Source organism: Podarcis bocagei, assembly GCF_964188305.1.
Source record: "Podarcis bocagei genome assembly, chromosome: 2".
NCBI classification, from domain to species: Eukaryota; Metazoa; Chordata; class Lepidosauria; order Squamata; family Lacertidae; genus Podarcis; species Podarcis bocagei.
The window spans coordinates 77,290,291-77,307,817 of record NC_138126.1 but is presented as its reverse complement, the minus strand read 5'-3'; the positions used below and the strand labels follow the sequence as shown (position 1 = coordinate 77,307,817).

General features: G+C 44.2%; 1 protein-coding gene across 12 annotated transcripts in view; it reads right to left on the bottom strand.

Annotated features, from left to right (window-relative positions):
• Positions 1 to 17,527, bottom strand: part of ARHGAP26 (Rho GTPase activating protein 26) — a 205,136-nt gene that overhangs the window by 137,757 nt on the left and 49,852 nt on the right. For 10 of the 12 annotated variants that reach the window (XM_081179627.1, XM_081179621.1, XM_081179626.1 and 7 more), the window contains exons 2-6: positions 9,300 to 9,395; positions 8,165 to 8,226; positions 6,178 to 6,249; positions 4,329 to 4,430; positions 125 to 235 (exon numbers count right to left, since the gene is read on the bottom strand). In XM_081179627.1, the coding sequence (XP_081035753.1) occupies positions 125 to 235; positions 4,329 to 4,430; positions 6,178 to 6,249; positions 8,165 to 8,226; positions 9,300 to 9,395 (443 nt within the window). Of the gene's footprint in view, positions 1 to 124; positions 236 to 1,627; positions 1,963 to 4,328; positions 4,431 to 6,177; positions 6,250 to 8,164; positions 8,227 to 9,299; positions 9,396 to 17,527 lie in introns of those variants that run through there. The other 2 variants (XM_081179623.1, XM_081179624.1) reach the window with 2 other exon arrangements.

Sequence of the window (17,527 nt, the reverse complement as noted above, 5' to 3'; positions counted from 1 at the left end):
ACAGCAGCTGTTTGTCAGTTTTCCCATCTGAACTGCAAGCAAGCAGTTAGAACCATCTCCAATATCTACTATACCATAAAACAGTTCACAGGGTAACAATGAAAAGCCGCGACTGTTTACTTACTGGTTCCACAAACTCAAACATCTTCCTCTCTTGAACTTCTTGTACTTTGAAGACATACTCAAGGGAGACTTCATAGAAGTGCTGTCGAACCAGGTCCACCTGGCTGTCTGCCTGTCAAATCACCATGTGGATTAAAAAGATACAAAGCAGCTATTAAATGTTAACATTTGCCACCAATATTATGCAAAGTGCTGCTTGCACAGTAATCTTCACAAAAGAAAGTTGAGTTCCAGAAAAAAGTAGATAGGACATCCAAACATTATACCAAGTCCACAAGAACAATTACTCTCCATCTCATTGAGGAACCCTAGGCTCTGAAGGAATTTCAGGGTTTCCCAGAATGAATCTCCTTTAAAAAATAATAATAATAAAAATTCCTTTTATTTGAATTATTCACAAAGAAACAGCATGAGATCTAAATTGGCACCAAACAGCTACTGCTTAAGATTTCTCACAAGCTGTTAGGAGTTGTTGGTTGTTGGTAAAGGTAAAGAGACCACTGACCATTAGGTCCAGTCGTGACTGACTCTGGGGTTGCGGCGCTCATCTCGCTTTACTGGCCGAGGGAGCCGGTGTCCAGCTTCCGGGTCATGTGGCCAGCATGACTAAGCCACTTCTGGTGAACAGAGCAGCGCACGGAAACGCCGTTTACCTTCCCGCCGGAGCGGTACCTATTTATCTACTTGCATTTGCACTACTTGCACTTTGACGTGCTTTCGAACTGCTAGGTTGGTTGTTGGTAGTGTTATATTAATTTGCGTATTCATAATTCGTAAATCTATCTTCCTCTAAGGTCAGGAAGGCATACAGTGCATGTTTCTTCTCCCTTTTAACTTTACAACAATCCTACAAAATGTAGGTCACTGGACCAAAGTCACCTAGTATACTTCATGGCTGAGAGGGGGCATTGAACCAGGGTCTCTCAAGTTTATGTAACTCAAAGGCAGCTTGAAGGCCTCCTTAGTGGCCATGCCTCGATTATGGGATGTTCCCCCGGTTACCCACCTTAGGATCTTTCAGGCACCAAATGAAGACCTCCTAATTCTCCTAAGCATTTGAATACATTTATAACTATTTATACATTTACAAATATTGCTGATTTTATGCTGCTTATTGTTTGGGCTCATGCCTGCTTTTTATGAACTTTTGAGCAGGTTGTTTTAAATCTATGACAGCTGACGGTATTTGTATCTTACTGATTTAGATTTGTGAAAACACCCAAGGGATATGGTTAAATTGAGCAGCATATGAAATACAAAAATATAAAGTAAATACTAATGTTCACAAGGGTCCAGTGTACAAGGAGTGGGATACTCTTAAGTGAAGTCAGTAAGACATGGTGCCATATTAGCAGGCTTGCTAAGCAACTAAATGAATTCCAACCTCCCAGATGTTTGGCCAGCAGAAGAAACTCAGAGCTCTCAACACATGAACTATTGTCTTTGGCTGAGCCAGACACACCCGCGAAGCAGCTGTATGTTATTAATGAAGCACAGCACCCACTCTTCTAAAATTACCACAAACAACGATCTTTTCCACACACATTTGTCATTCTTCTGGCATGCTTCCCCTTCTGAAATCCTAGCTCAATAGCTAAATCCTCAGACATTTCAAGGCCGAGGCACCCCTGCTTCCATATGGAAGCTGAAAACATTTGGACACCTCATTCAAAATCTAAGGCACCTAAACCAAAATATCACTCAGGTGAAGATGTCACTCAGTCAAGATAGCTTGAGCGTACAAAGAGCTTGTAAAGGTAAAATTAGTGAGGGCTCAATGGCTATCAGGCATTCTAAGCACCAAATACAGAGGCATGTCTAAAATGGAAAGCTCAGAGCTCCTTCTGGCAAAAATAAAATGTTTAATGTACAGTGGTACCCCGCAAGACGAATGCCTCGCAAGACGGAAAACCCGCAAGACGAAAGGGTTTTCTGTTTTGGAGGCGCTTCGCAAGACGAATTTCCCTATGGGCTTGCATCGCAAGACGAAAGCCCATAGGGAAATGCTGGCGGTCGGGAGCAAAGACTTTCGCCCACAGCCGGCCTTCAGAAGAGGACCTCTTCTGAAGGCCGGCGGAGGGCAAAAGTCTTTGCTCCCCCCCCGCCTACCTTCCCCCCGCCTGCCCCGGGCGATCTTAAAATGCTGGCGGGCGGGAGCGAAGCGTTAGCTGCCGACCCCGAGCATTTTAAAATCTCCCCGGGACACGGGGAGATTTTAAAATGCTGGGGGTCGGCAGCGAACGCTTCGCTCCCAACCCCCAGCATTTTAAAACGCTGTTCCGAAGCGGGGCGGGGGGCGGGAACACCTGCCCCAGCCGCCCTGCTTCGGAACGCTGTTCCGAAGCGGGGCGGGGGGCGGGAACACCTTCTGAAGGCTGGCGGGGGGCAAAAGTCTTTGTCCCCCCTGCCTGCCTTCCCAGGGGCTTTTAAATCGCCCCGGACAGCGGAGAAGTCCTCCGCTGTCCGGGGCGATTTTAAAATGCCGCCCGCCAGCATTTTAAGATCGCCCGGACAGCGGAGAAGTCCTCCGCTGTCCCGGGTTTTTTAAAATGCTGGGGGTGGGAAGAAAAGCCCTTGTCCCCCCCCCAGGCCTTCAGAAGAGGTCCGGGGACAGACTGTCCCCGGACCTGGTCTGAAGGCGGTTTCCCTAGGAACGCATTAATTGATTTTCAATGCATTCCTATGGGAAACCGTGCATCGCAAGACGAAAAACTCGCAAGACGAAGAGACTTGCGGAACGAATTAATTTCGTCTTGCGAGGCACCACTGTAACTTCTTTTCCAAAAGTACCCAGAACTAAAGATGAATGTGAAAGATGTCCACAAGGTGGCGCCATTATTCAGTGGTTACATACAAGAATTGTATCTGAAAGGAGGCAAACAATTAGCTAGTTAGTTCTAATTGACAGACAAAATTCAGCACGCCACTGTCTGACTGCCCTCACTAACTCCTCAGGTTTCTCAGGTCAAAACTGAGTAATGGCGGAAACAATGACTGGCAGAACACATGGATGGGTGTGCTGTAAGGCACAAGGGTCCTCTCAGGGTCTACACCAGGCCCTTTAGTTCCCTATCCCACAACCCACAGTTTTTCCTCAGTCATCCCTGCCGTCCATCTCTGCCCCCCCCTCATATTAATGTATATTAATTCAGTCCACTGCTCCACCTGCCTCTTTCCTTCAGCGATACTGCATGTACACTCTTTGTTCCTTAGGTTTCATTAGAGTCCTCTGACTTTCTATCCAAGCCCTCGTCTGCCCTTCAGAGCTCCTCCTCACAAGAATTTTTTTTTTAATCTCAGCAAACTAGCTACTGTTCCTCTCTTTCACGAAATAGAGGTTTTTGTTGCCAACAGCCTTGCCCTCTTAAGTAGCCAGGATGTTCCCAAACATTCCATTACCTCAGAAATTTCACTACCCACAAGTTTCACTAGTCCAATATTCACCACAATTACTGCACAACAGCTAACCATCAAACAGTTATTGGATGCGTTCGCCAAATATTAGAGATCGGCTGAGATTCTAATAACTTGTTGTTTTTTAAGTAAATCAAACGGTTCCTCAGTCTGCGTATCCTTTGTTTACACTGACTGCTGTTCTCAAAAAACGAGTAACATGCCACTGTCTTCAATATCATTGTTTTTACATCATCGAAGGATCACATTCTCTTGGCTACAGCAAATTCTCCTTCCCCCTTTCATTCTGGAGGTGAACCCCTGAATCTTAAAACTATTTATTTTAGGAACAAACAACACATTTTAAAAAACAATAATGACTTCAATGTAAAGGAAATCATTGCAGGAGACAAACAGGAAGAAGGAGTTTAATTCTTTCCTACTTTGCCACAGTCCCGGCAAAAATCCCCCTTCAACAATGCTTTCTACATCCGGAGGAAAGCTTCCATTGGCACCAACAGCAGCTTGACTCCAGCAGCCAATATGTATTTCACTTAACATATTCATAATCCATGCCCTAACAAAGCTCAAAACAAGAGCTCACGTAGTCTCAAATTCAAGAGTTGTTTTTGTTTTTTAAAATTGCAAAAATGTGTTTTAACATATTGTGTTGCCTGGGCTCTTAAAACCAAGTTCCAGAAACTTCAGAAAAGGCCTTTCTTTCTCATTGCAGCCTGAGCCCTGAAGTGCATAAGCAATTAATGGGGTCTATAACAGGGAAGCGTGACAAGAAAACAAGAAGCCAATCTCACCTCTTGAAGTTGGGATTCCTTCTTCTTGGAAGACAGGTTTAAGTGCTTTTCTAACACACCACAATATTTCTCCGTCTCCTTGTCGTATTTTTTCTTGGCTTCCTGCCAAAATATGTCATATACATATCAAGAACAATTGCATTGCCGCAGTACTTCAGCATGTCAAAGGAAGGTTGAGCCAAATGCTAACCTGTTCTTTTACTAATTCTAAAAAATTAACATAAAATTTTACTGTACTACAACTCCCATCATCCTCACCCCAGTCATGCTAGCTGGAGTCCAACTAAATTTAGAGGACACCATATTGACTACCCCTGTTTTAGGTTATGGCCTTTGCTAACATCAAATTAATTCCACCGCCTTGTGCAATTCGATTCCAGCTCTGGTGTCACTCCTAGGTGACGTTGTAAATCAAACACCAAAATCAGAGCCTCTTCAATAAAGAGTTTACAAGAAGCCTCTGTTTTACAAGAAGAAAGGGTGAAGGAAAGTGAAACTGGCAGAAGCCCATATATCTTAAGAGCAGCAACAAGTTGTTATAGTAACAAAGCAAGACAAGACAGAGGACGAAAGGTACAATGCCTCACAGAAACTGAGTAAAAATTAGAGCTGTGCCTAATCTCAGAAATTTCTGAGATGAAAGATGGGGTTTTAGGTTGAGAGACTCCTCTGAAAATACAGCAGCAGACTTCCTGCTGCTGCTCTCCTGCTTTCTTCTTCCCTCACTAATGTCAGCTAATGAACCAGCCCATGAAGAATGCCAAGGCATCATGGTACTAAGTAGTGCATATTCTTGTGCATTTTCAGCAGCGATGGGCAACATCCAGCCCCTGGGCATAACCCACTATTATTATTATTATTTATTAGTAGTAGTAGTAGTATTAGTATACCATTCTTCATCCAAAGATCACAGGGCAGATCACAACATAAAAATACAAAATGAGAACACAAAATACATAATAAAACAAAAACAAACCAATAACCTCCCCCAAACCCATAACATGTTAATCAGCCAAAGGACCAGTGATAGAAAACCTTAATGCCTGGCACCTAAAGATACATAATGCAGGTGCCAGATGAACCTCTCTGGGGACACCATTCCACAAACGGGGAGCCACCACAGAAAAGGCCTATTCTTCTGCTGCCAACCTCCTGACCTCTCATGTAGGCGGCACACGAAGAAGGGCCTCAGATTGCAGGGTCTGGATCAGTTCATATAGGGAGAGGCGGTCCTTGAGGTATTCCAGTCCTGGGTCATTTAAGGCTTTATAGGTCAAAAACAGCACTTTGAATTGGGACGAGAAACTAATTGGCAGCCAGTGCAGTCAGGCCATCTTGCCCTGGTGAGCAACCTGGCCACTTAATTCTGTACCAGCTGCAAACTGTCTTCAAGGCCAGCCCTTCATATAACATGTTGCAGTAATCTAACCTAGAGTTGTACCAGAACATAGACAACAGAAGTTGTGGCTTGCTTTTGATGTATCTTTACTGACTGCTTTTCAGGGGAGGGGGCAATTTGACAGTTTTATGGTTTTATTATTGATATTCTGTAAATTGTCATTGTGGTAAGGTGTCTTCGGTGGGCACTACCCTGTACAGTAGCCTTGAAATATATATATTTTAAGCGTAAATAAATAACATATACCTTATATACCTTATATAAAAGGCGTAGGCTGCTGCTGTTAAACAAGACAAAGGTTATGCTGGACATTATAGGATGCAGCAAAATACTATAATCGAGGGATTCATACATTTTTCAAAATCCCAACATAATACATCTGTTGTGACTTTCAAACCTCCAGCATAGACAAAGGGTTTCAAGATTATCATTCGCCACTTATCTACCTACCTTAGCAGCACCAATTTGCTCCTTACGAAATTTCTCCAGAGGTGTGATTAAGACCTCACCAGCATTCTCAATCTGATGACAGTAAAGAAAAAACATTCAGATTCCTTCATTCTGATAAATGCTTCCTAACTCCTGTGCTCAATTACTAGAATTCTGTTTGAATATAGGATATTCTTCCCTCCTGAGAAACTTGTATGACTCAGAAATTTGCAGAGCATATAATTAAGGATGATGACATAAAAATAACTGGCATTTACATGTAAATACTTCAAGCAGGAACAATTCACAAGCAGTACAATATGCCTGAGAGTGTGATACTATGTGTTGATTCAGCAGCCCCACTGAGTTCAATAAGACTAACACCCAGGCTAATTGGCATAGGATTACAGCCCAGTTCACCTAGGCCCTTATAAAACAGAAGGAAGTTGTGGCATTCAACAGTTTGAATAGCTCAACCCTATTCAATATATTGTTCTGTGATGCAGTTTTTTCTTAGTTTGAAACATTTATTTGTTTAACAAAAAAATTATATGCCGCTTGCTTGAAGCTTCTAAACAGTTTACAACAACATAAACTTTGAACACTCAGACAACAATAACAAGATGGAGTGATGAAGTCGCACAACAGTTAGGGTAAATATTAGATCCTGAAACAATACACACACACACACAGAGAGAGAGAGAGAGAGAGAGAGAGAGAGAGAGTTCTAAATTTCCAAAATGGGGCAGTAACTGAGGTAATGACTCAGGGCTTGTCAACATGACTGATGAATCTTGCTGAGAATTCAGTTTTCCCCTTCAAAATTTATCTCAGCAGTCTATACAGTTTAACATCCATGCGTGTCCATACATGTGGGCATTTACTATCCCAATATACTCACAGAACTGGGCCTTCTTGGTTGCAGTGCCCAGCTTACTGGACTCCGTATGTGAAGATATCATTGGCCCCCTCCATAGTCGTTCTGTTAGCACCTCTCTTTTTTTGCCAAGCTTCTGGGCTGAGATTCTCCCCCCTGCTAGTGTGAATTTTAGCTCTTCTACCTTACCACAATTTATATTGTGCTTTTCTTTTCTAACTGCGTACATGTGTTTCTGCTGAGCTGATCAACAGGTGTTTGGAAACAGTAGCAAGAGAACTGGGATCTAGCTCTCGAAGAAAGAGAAAGTGTGCAGCTACCACAGGCATACATGTGTGTGGGTGACGGTGGCATCTGTCTGTTGCTGAGTTATTGGAAGTATCTGTGAGGATGGAAAATGTGGACACACTCAGCACATTTGGCCCATCTCTACAACAACTTCTACATTCAATGCTATCAGGGAAACTTTACTCCAAGCGAGAGCAAAAATGTATAAACAAGCTGTACTGGATAATTGGGTCTTTGTTCTCTGAGTGCCAGACCAACTGGATTCAGTGGCAGGCAGTTCATCGTGGCTTGCCCTCCCTGTTATGCTGCCAAGACTTACTCCCAAAGGGATGAATATTGCTATTCTTTGAGGAACAAAAGCTGACAATTCTGGCTGTTGAGCTATACCATGGCCATTGGCCAAAGCAGGCAAGAGCGGCACAGAAATTCTTCACAGTCTTCTTCCCATGGCCAGCAGATATATCAAAGCCTTGACACTGCACAATGTATGCCAGGGGGTGAGGATTCTGTGGCCCTTCAGATGTTGCTGTAGTGCAGCTCCCATCATCCCAGACCAGGCTGGTGGGAGCCGATGGGAACTGGAATCCAACAGCATCTGGAAGGCCACAGGTTCCTCAGCAAAATGCACCACCTTGGCTTCTAAATATAGCACACTTACAGACCCTAAATCACTTATGCCAAGGAGACACTCTGCTCAAAACAAAATATTACATGGCTGCTATTTCACCTAGACCAGACTCTAACTTTTGCCAAGGATTGTTCCTTCCCCACTTCCACTGCTATAACTCCCAAAAGCTCATCATCGATTTTCCTCACATTATTTTGCATACACAAAGTCCATACCATGCGCATGCGCTCATCTTCTAAATTCCTAAGAACAGCAGCAAACTCTTGCAGGGATTTTGCTGTGGGGGGGGGGAGAGATAGAAAAACATAAGTTTGGTTACAAAGAAGGACTGTTTTCAATATATGCTACCACACATTTCAATTTTTGTAAGGCACATGCACATTAAAATGTAAACGAGGAAGGTTTCTGTTCCACCCAGCAAGCAGAAACACTTGTGCTGGTGGAACAACTGTAACAGTGTGGGGCTGAATGTTTTCTAGCAGAAAAATGAAGAGCAACCCATCCCAAAATGGCCCCTGGAAGAATTAATAATAGAAATCCTACTTGAATAGGTCGGCTTGTCATTTTTTCCAATCCAAATATCAACACACTACCTGTATACCTCCAGATCCTTTGGAGGATGGGGAATAGAATGAGAAAGGGGGTTGAAGGAAAGTGGTTTTCTGCCCAGTGTTGAATCAGGGCCCCTAGCCAACTACGTTTGCTCTTTATAAAAACAAAACTGTTGGAGAACCAAACATGGCTTACCTGCTGTCTTGCCAAGTTGCTCCCTTATTTTTATCTTCCAAAAACAGTACAATAATGCTTGATTCAAAAAGTCATTTGACACACACGGTTGAGCACACATGTGCAGTATTCACCTATTTTAATTACATATCATTCGTCCCTTTAGTGTAACTACTCCGTAATATTCTGGAATAAAGCAGGCTAAAAAATATTGCCTGCAGCTTCCTGAAATCATAACTAAGGGAGCTAATTCTGGTTTAGGCAGCAGGTAAACGTCATTCCATTCTTCATTTATTTACTTTGTTTTGTCTGATAGGTGCACAACTTCCCACAGAATATTACAGCCTGCACTTTCAGATGGGGAACTTATATTCAACGTCTATTCCCTCACGGACCTAAGAAGCTAAACTAAAAGGAACCTGTGCTTTCATACCTAAAGCATCACTTTTGGACAACTTCTGTTAACCAGCTGAAAAAGTGATGACTAATCATTTACAGACTCATTATTTGCTGGTCTACTGTGTGTGGCATTTTACACATATGGGGGTTCCTCCTGCTAAAGCAACTGAATTAGCCAACTTGTACCAAATGCTCCAGCGGCTTCTGAAGCCTGCCCACACTTACCTATGCATATTTCATCATCTGTTTCTGCATCTCCTATACATCGAAATTTGAAATCGTTCAAAGAATCTGCAAACTTCCGCTTTGCTGAAGACAGATCTAACACACACAAAGAGAAGAGAGGAAAAATCATGCATCCATATTAGGTAATAAGATGCAGGATACAAGAATCTAACTTCCTGACGATTTTAGATTAATCTCCTTCAGCTCAATTATGCTCAGTTTGAAAGCACACAGGGCTTCTCCTCACCTTAAAAAAACCTCTGAAGGGAATTATATTGGCACATAAATAAGCCGCAAACTAGACCCCACGTATAATTGGGGATGTAGCAATGTCTTACTACTAAAGCTTGATTTATGTACAGTGCCACACTACTCAAGAACTGCAAGGCTTTTAAAAATATTCTACCATTTGACATATGTAACCATGCACTAGGATGGAATTCCTGCTTAAATCTAAGCAGCCTTGCTCAAAAATAAATATTGGAACAAGAGCAGGATTTAAAAATGTTCTAAAGAGGCAAATAAGCACCAGCTGTTTAAGTCACTAGCACTCATTCCAAAATTGCCTTGTTCCAAACTGGAGAGGGCAGGTTGCTAATGCTAATTTTCCTATTACTATACTAATATCGTATCAAGGTGAGTAAAAAGCAAATTACATTTTAATTTAAAAAATAAATATATTAGCTCAATTTTTCAATAATGAGAAGTCCCTGTATCAATTTTTTTTTAAAAAAAAAAATTCTAAAGGAAATCTGGATTTAATATAAGTATATTACTAGGGTCTTAAAAGAGAATAATTTATATCTAAAAACTAAAACTTTGAAACAGATTGGGTAATAATTACAAACTTTTCCATTTTCCATAGAGATGCAACAGCTGCAACAGTTGTAGCTTACAATCTCTGCTGTTATGATATAGGAAATAACCCAACACTGCCCTTCTCAAGAAGAGAAATACCGGCATGGGGAACAGTGTAAAAGGGGTCAACATTGTGAGTACCCAGGGCAAACATAATTGCCTTTAATTACTTAAAATAATTATTCTACCTTGCCTTATCCATCCAGGTTGCTTGCTGCATTTCATCCCACCCCCACCCCCCAAAATACCACTATAGCGTTATTTTCAACAATGCAAATAAAATAGTTCGCGCGTTCTACGTGACCCCAGTCTGATAAGGACAGGAATGTTCCTTTGATACCAATATTGAAATGTCACACCATTCTCAGAAAGGCTTCTGGGAAAGGAAGACTTTAGTGGCAGGCACAAAACACACACCAGACACCTTCAGAAAAAAGACAGATCACTCCAGCCTTCATCCCCTGCACAAATGCTTGCCCTCATCCCCCCTCACCACACACACATCAACCTTCCTTATATATACCATGGTTGTGAAGAATTTAATAGCCCAGATATCAAAAAACACTGACACTTTGATTTCTTAGGACAAAGACCCTAGAGGCTTTCAGTGCATTGCAGAAAGCTGAATTCAGGATGCAGATGCGGCATCCATCTGCACAATACATTTAGAACAGTAATCTTACAGTCATAGCTACCCCACAAAGAATCCTGGGAACTGTAGTTTGTTAAGGATGTTGAGAGTTGTTAGGACATCCCAGTTCCCCTTGCAGAGCTACAATTCCCAGGGTGGTTTAACAATCAATCCCTATTTCCAGAGAACTCAGAGAATTGTAATTTTGTGAGGCAAACAGGGGTCTCCTAACCAGTGTTTGAAATCCCCCCCCGGCCCCGGGTGCGTTTTGCTACTGGAATAGGTCCAATTGCAACTACATGGAGATTTCTGGACGCCAGGTTGGCAGCTGACATTTCCATCGAGCCAGGACTTGCGTACAATCCTCCCATCATCACATCAAGGAAAGTAAGTGCAGAGCTCAGCACAGATATATTTGACTGTGTTGCAGCCTTTCCACAACCCACCCAAATGGAACCAACAAGCCACAGTTTAAAAAAACTCTGCCTTAGTCCATAGTGAATACCATTTCCATTTCCACCATGCGTGTTTCTCCTTCTTGCATACTGGGCCAAGTGGATTTTTTTTAAGGACAGGCTCTAGTCAAGCAATGTAGCTGAGATCATAGAAGTGTAGAATTGTAGTGCTGGAAGGTCTCCCCAAGGGTCAGTCTAGTCCAACCCCCTGTCGAATAGGCATTCTGTTGTGGCAACTGTAGTTTAAGGTGCCATTTGGCACCCAGCTTTTATATATGTGTGTGTGTGTGTGTGTGTGTGTGTGTGTGTGTGGACGCGGGTGGCGCTGTGGGTAAAACCTCAGCTCCTAGGGCTTGCCGATCGCATGGTCGGCGGTTTGAATCCCCGCGGCGGGGTGAGCTCCCGTCTTTCGGTCCCAGCTCCTGCCCACCTAGCAGTTCGAAAGCACCCCTAAGTGCAAGTAGATAAATAGGTACCGCTTTATAGCAGGAAGGTAAACGGCGTTTCCGTGTGCTGCGCTGGTCTGGCTCGCCAGAGCAGCTTCGTCACGCTGGCCACGTGACCCGGAAGTGTCTCCGGACAGCGCTGGCCCCCGGCCTCTTACGTGAGATGGGCGCACAACCCTAGAGTCGGACACAACTGGCCCGTACGGGCAGGGGTACCTTTACCTTTATATATATATATGGACGTGGGTGGCGCTGTGGTCTAAACCAGTGTTTCCCAACCTTTTTTGGGCAAAGGCACACTTGTTTCATGAAAAAAATCTCGAGGCACACCACCATGCCAGATGGGGAAAGGTCACTTTTTACTTATGTAAAAAAAAATAAAAAAATAGTAACAGCATAGAAGGCAATGGTTAGGCTAGCATCCCTCTTCCAAATATGCTAGGTTTTTATTTGCAGGGACTGTTCTACATGGGAAAGCATTCAGCACTGTCATTCTCCCATCTGCCATCTGAATTGGTACTATTCTGGGTCAACTTACTCTGCTGCATGTGTAGATGAAAATGGCATCAAGTGTGGGGGAGGATATTAGATACAGGATATTAAGCATACACGTACTTCAGATTGAACTGGTTGCTTGCTTTGCAAGTTTTCATTTCCCAAATGACTGCCTTGGCAAGCGCAATACCTACCAGGCTCAACGCCGGTCTCGCACTGCCGCTTCCCGCGCTCTCAAGGACCCGGGAGGAGGAAGGCGTGAAGGGAATCCCGAAGGCGCGAAAACCTCGCGCATGCGCAGGCCTTCCGCCTGCGACAGCCCAGTAGGCCGGCCGAAGCGAGCGGCGATGGGATGTGGGAGGGAGCTCGCTCGCCGCCCCGCGTGTGCCTATGTGGGGCACGTTACAGCCCCGTGACGTCAGCGCCACACAGGCAGCCAGACGGCGAGAGCCCCGCGCTGGGCGGCCTCTCCTCGCCGCCGCCGCCCCGCCTCTCGCCGCCCGACTCGCCCGCCTCCCTCCCACGGCACACCAGGCAACGTCTCGCACCGGTTGGGAAACACTGGTTTATCTCTTTGATGTCTGATGGGAGGGCATTCCACAGGGCGGGCGCCACTACCGAGAAGGCCCTCTGCCTGGTTCCCTGTAACCTCACTTTTCACAGTGAGGGAATTGCCAGAAGGCCCTTGGCACTGGATCTCAGTGTCTGGGCTGAACGATGGTGGCGGAGACGCTACTTCAGGTATACTGGACCGAAACCGCTTAGGGCTTTAAAGGTCAGCACCAACACTTTGAATTGTGCTCGGAAAGGTACTGGGAGCCAATGTAGGTCTTTCAAGACTGTCGTTAAGTGGTCTCGGCGGCAGGTAGCAGCGCTCACAGCTTACGGACTGCACCGTGTAACAGGTGTCTGGCCCAGCAGCCTAAGGCGGACAAGCCACTGAAACAGGCATTCAGAATCCATTCATTTCATAAAACCTGCAGGGCTCAATCTCTGTGTTTGTGTATGTGTGTGTTTCTGTTTTGCCCAAGGGTCTGGGGGTGGGAGAGAGCTCTTTAGCATGATGCTTTTAAAACAATTAAATTATCAACAAACAAACCTGATGATACGAATAGCAACGTCAGGTGCTACGGGGGGGGGGGGAGAAGGGGGCCTACTCGGAAGTAAATACTGCGTCCAGGCGCAATTAGCGCTGATTTAAGGTGCACCAAGACTGCCTAAAAACCTCACCAAAGATATGCAACAAAGCGCTTCGTTGCAGAGGACAGAGTTTGTGCACCGTGGAGGCTGGAGGGCTTCTATTCTACATGCGGGGGTTGGGGGGGGCGAGGAAAATGTGCTCCGGGGGGGCGGGGAAGGCAAGAAAAGGAGCTGAGCTCTAACTATAGGCTCCCACGCTTGAGCAGGCACGACTCGGTGGGGCGGACCACCCGCTCTCCTGGAGGAGGAGGAGGAAGAGGAGGAGATTCCCATCCACGGCGTGGCCTCCCGCGCTCCTGAACGGGAAATCTCTGCAGCCCAAGACTCTCCGCAAGGCAGCTCCTCCCTTCCTGCCTTGAGCCGCTGCCAGCCGCGCCCCCCTCCCCAGTTATCTGCTGCCTGCCAAGCCCCGCCCCTCTTCATTGTCCTCCCCTTCTGTTTATACACAAAGACCCCCCATCTTCTTCCCCCTTCCCCTTCCTCCATCCCTCGCTTTTTCCCTCTCTTTCCTTTTTTTTAAAAAAATATTTTCTCTTCCCCTTCTTTTTTTCCACCCTTTCTTTTTTCTCTTTCTCCCCCCCCTCCCCGCCCTCCTGCCTTCCTGGGTTAAAGGATTTGAGCAATGGGTCTGGAGGTGGAGCTCGTCGGAGGATTAGCCCGACTCGCCCGCCTCCCTCCCACGGCACACCAGGCGACGTCCGGCGGCACACTACTGTGCCGCGGAACACCGGTTGGGAAACACTGGTCTAAACCACTGAGCCTCTTGGGCTTGCCAATCAGAAGGTCAGTGGTTCGAATCCCCGCAACAGGGTGAGCTCCCGTTGCTCGGTCCCAGATCCTGCCAACCTAGCAATTTGAAAGCACACCAAAAAGTGCAAGTAGATAAATAGGTACGACTCCGGCGGGAAGGTAAACGCCGTTTCCATGCGCTGCTCTGGTTTCGGTGTTCTGTTGCACCAGAATCGGCTTAGTCATGCTGGCCATGACCCGGAAAAACTGTCTGCAGACAAACGCCAGCTCTCTCGGCCTGTAAAGCAAGATGAGCGCCACAACCCCAGAGTCGTCTGCGAGTGGACTTAACTTTCAAGGGTCCTTTACCTTTTTAATATATATATCTGAGTTTTTAACACTGTTTGAAGGGCTGTGCAAGGGACAAAGAACCATAAGAAGGGGCAGCAGGGGCCTTGAAATTGCCCGTCCACAGTTAGCACCTGGGTTGCAGACTGAGCAGAGAGGCACACAGGCCAGTCTTCTCCAACTACGGTAAGGTGTAACAGAAATACAATACAGGAATTATTTCCAAATGTCCCTCTATACACACAAATATAGCACAAATGTGTATCTTTTTTTAAAAAAAAAAATTATCTAAGATGTGTTTCTTTTTCTTTTTAGTCACTCTATTTCCAAAGATCAGAACAGGAGTTACACTCACATGCTTATAAAATAAGATATGGGACCAGTGCTGCAACTTCAAAATGACCCTTCCATTGATATGGAAAACAGCAAAGGAAACAGCAACCCTTAAGAGCGAAGAGTGGACCTGTGATTGCATGTCATGGAAGGCCATATGAAACTGTGTAAAAGAATTAAGTACCACCTTTCAATAAATTCAATTAAGTCACATTTTTTAAAACAAAAACCAAAAAAAACCCACTAGCTCTTCAGTTGCTACCAGATGTTATCCAGCAAGCCTAATTTGAGTGGAACAAGATAATCCACTTAATAAACCAAATCAGATAATCCCCAAGCCTTCCAAAAGGTTTTGTTTTGCAAGCAAGACCCACTTCTATGTTGTGCATATAAAAGAACTAAACCCTCTCCGAAATGGAAGGGCTCACTAGGATTCAGAGGTTAACCTGTCTACTCAGAAGCTATGCCAGCTTTCTGTCATTCCATTTATAATAAGGAAGCAAATGTTAATTACACACAGAGTCGTTTCCTTTTCTGTAAGATGCATGCTGACCTCATGCCACCGAGTTTGTTTGCAGAGTATTCTGCTACACTTTAGTCTTCTATGCACACACATCCATAAGCTAGAGTGGTGGTTTGGCTATATTATGTGTTGTGAATTCCCATTCAAAATGGATTTACTACAGCATCATTCAATCTTGTTGGCTCCTGGAAGGAATCCAAGTGCCACATTCCACCAGAAAAGGGAGGAATGGAAAGAGACTAGTGTAAACTGCCAAACACACAAAGTGGAGCTCAATAAACTCCTTTAAAAACAAAAAAACATGAGCAGGCAGCAACCAAGACTCAGCAGAATTTAGGGATTAAACAGTCACTATTAGAAGGGGGAAACAACATTCTCAACAAGTGCAGTTCAGAGAAACCTCAAGAGAACACAGTGTGGTCAGATTTCAGTATTCCCCCAAAAACATATTCAAAAACAAAGCCACTGAACACCAGTGAGATGCTCTTCAGTACTCTGATGGGGCAGGAGGAAACAAATTTGGAGTGCAATTTTATTACTGGAAGTGAGCTCTATCAGTTGTTTATGTGGAAGCAAGCCTTATCTGTTCAACCAGGCATTGTAGTTAAGTGTGTGTGTTTTTTTAAATGTAATTTGCATACCTGGTTGAGAAAGACTCTTAAGCAACCAGGTTTAGTCTATGCGCAAAATGATCCAAAATACCCAACAGAAACATTTAAACAATTGCTTTACTCATTTTTATTTATCCAAAACACTTATACTCATAAATAAATGCTTCATTATAAGCCATTTACAAGTCAATAAAAGCAACACAGATTCTGCCATTAGGCTTAAAATGTATTTTTAAAAAATACAGGGCACAGGAAAAATGGGGTGGGTATTATGCTTAATAAATATCGCAATAATATACTGCACCAAACTTGGGAGGCATGGGCAGAATTGCAGTAGCATTTTGGAACTCAGCCTAATGTGGCACTTTCAATTCATTCCATCTATTCGAAGCAGTATGGGAATTCTCTTACTTTGCCACTAGATGGCAATCTGCTACACCAATCATTAACATGGGCACACAACTGACAATTCTAACACTCCCCAATTTCCAGATTGGCCTAGTATTTAATTTCCTTTAATTCAGTGTTTCAGATTTTCTCAATTTAGAAAAAGAAAGAAAGATGCAATGCTATTTAAACATGTGTGCAAAGTCTGCTTGTGGGCAGAACACACACAGATGCAATCACCCCAGTGACTGATCTTAAGGGTGGGGGTGGGGGTTTGCAAAATCTTTCAGTGGCAATTTGCAGTCCTTCTATCCATGTAATAATTTGGGCTGCACCAAGGGACAAAAATGTTCATTCATTCAGGGCGAGGACAGGAAGCACAATTCTTACTTTTAATTTGCTTGGGAATTTGCTTTGTGACATCAACACACTGCAAAACATGCTGGTAGTTGCATGACATTGTCATCATCATCATCATCATCATATCTCTCTCCCCCTCCCTCTCTCACAACCAACACACAGTGTGATTCCCAGTGGGCTCACTGTTCCCAGGAATATGTCAATGCAGTGGAAGGATTGCAGGAAGGAGGGATAAAGTGATCAGTCAAGGAAGGGCAGTAATGACTTGGGGAAAAGATGGGGGCAAAAACTTCAGAAAACGACTAATGGCTCACAAAGCGAGACAGGTTCCTGTATGTTTTGACCCACAATAAAAATGAAAGGAAGGTTAATTTGTTCATCCCAAGAATCTGAGATTTAGTGGCTTCTAAATATTCTGTAAAACATACCAACACACATATTTTACATAGTAGTTACTTTCTTAGAATCTCTGTTTCCTTGAAAGTGATTTTTCATAGAATCATAGAGTTGGAAGAAACCACAAGGGCCATCGAGTCCAGCCCCCTGCCAAGCAGGAAACACCATCAGAGCACTCCTGACATATGGTTGTCAAGCCTCTGCTTAAAGACCTCCAAAGTAGGAGACTCCACCACACTCCTTGGCAGCAAATTCCACTGTCGAACAGCTCTTACTGTCAGGAAGTTCTTCCTAATGTTTAGGTGGAATCTTCTTTCTTGTAGTTTGAATCCATTGCTCCGTGTCCAATTCTCTGGAGCAGCAGAAACCAACCTTTCTCCCTCCTCTATGTGACATCCTTTTCTATATTTGAACATGGCTATCATATCACCCCTTAACCTCCTCTTCTCCAGGCTA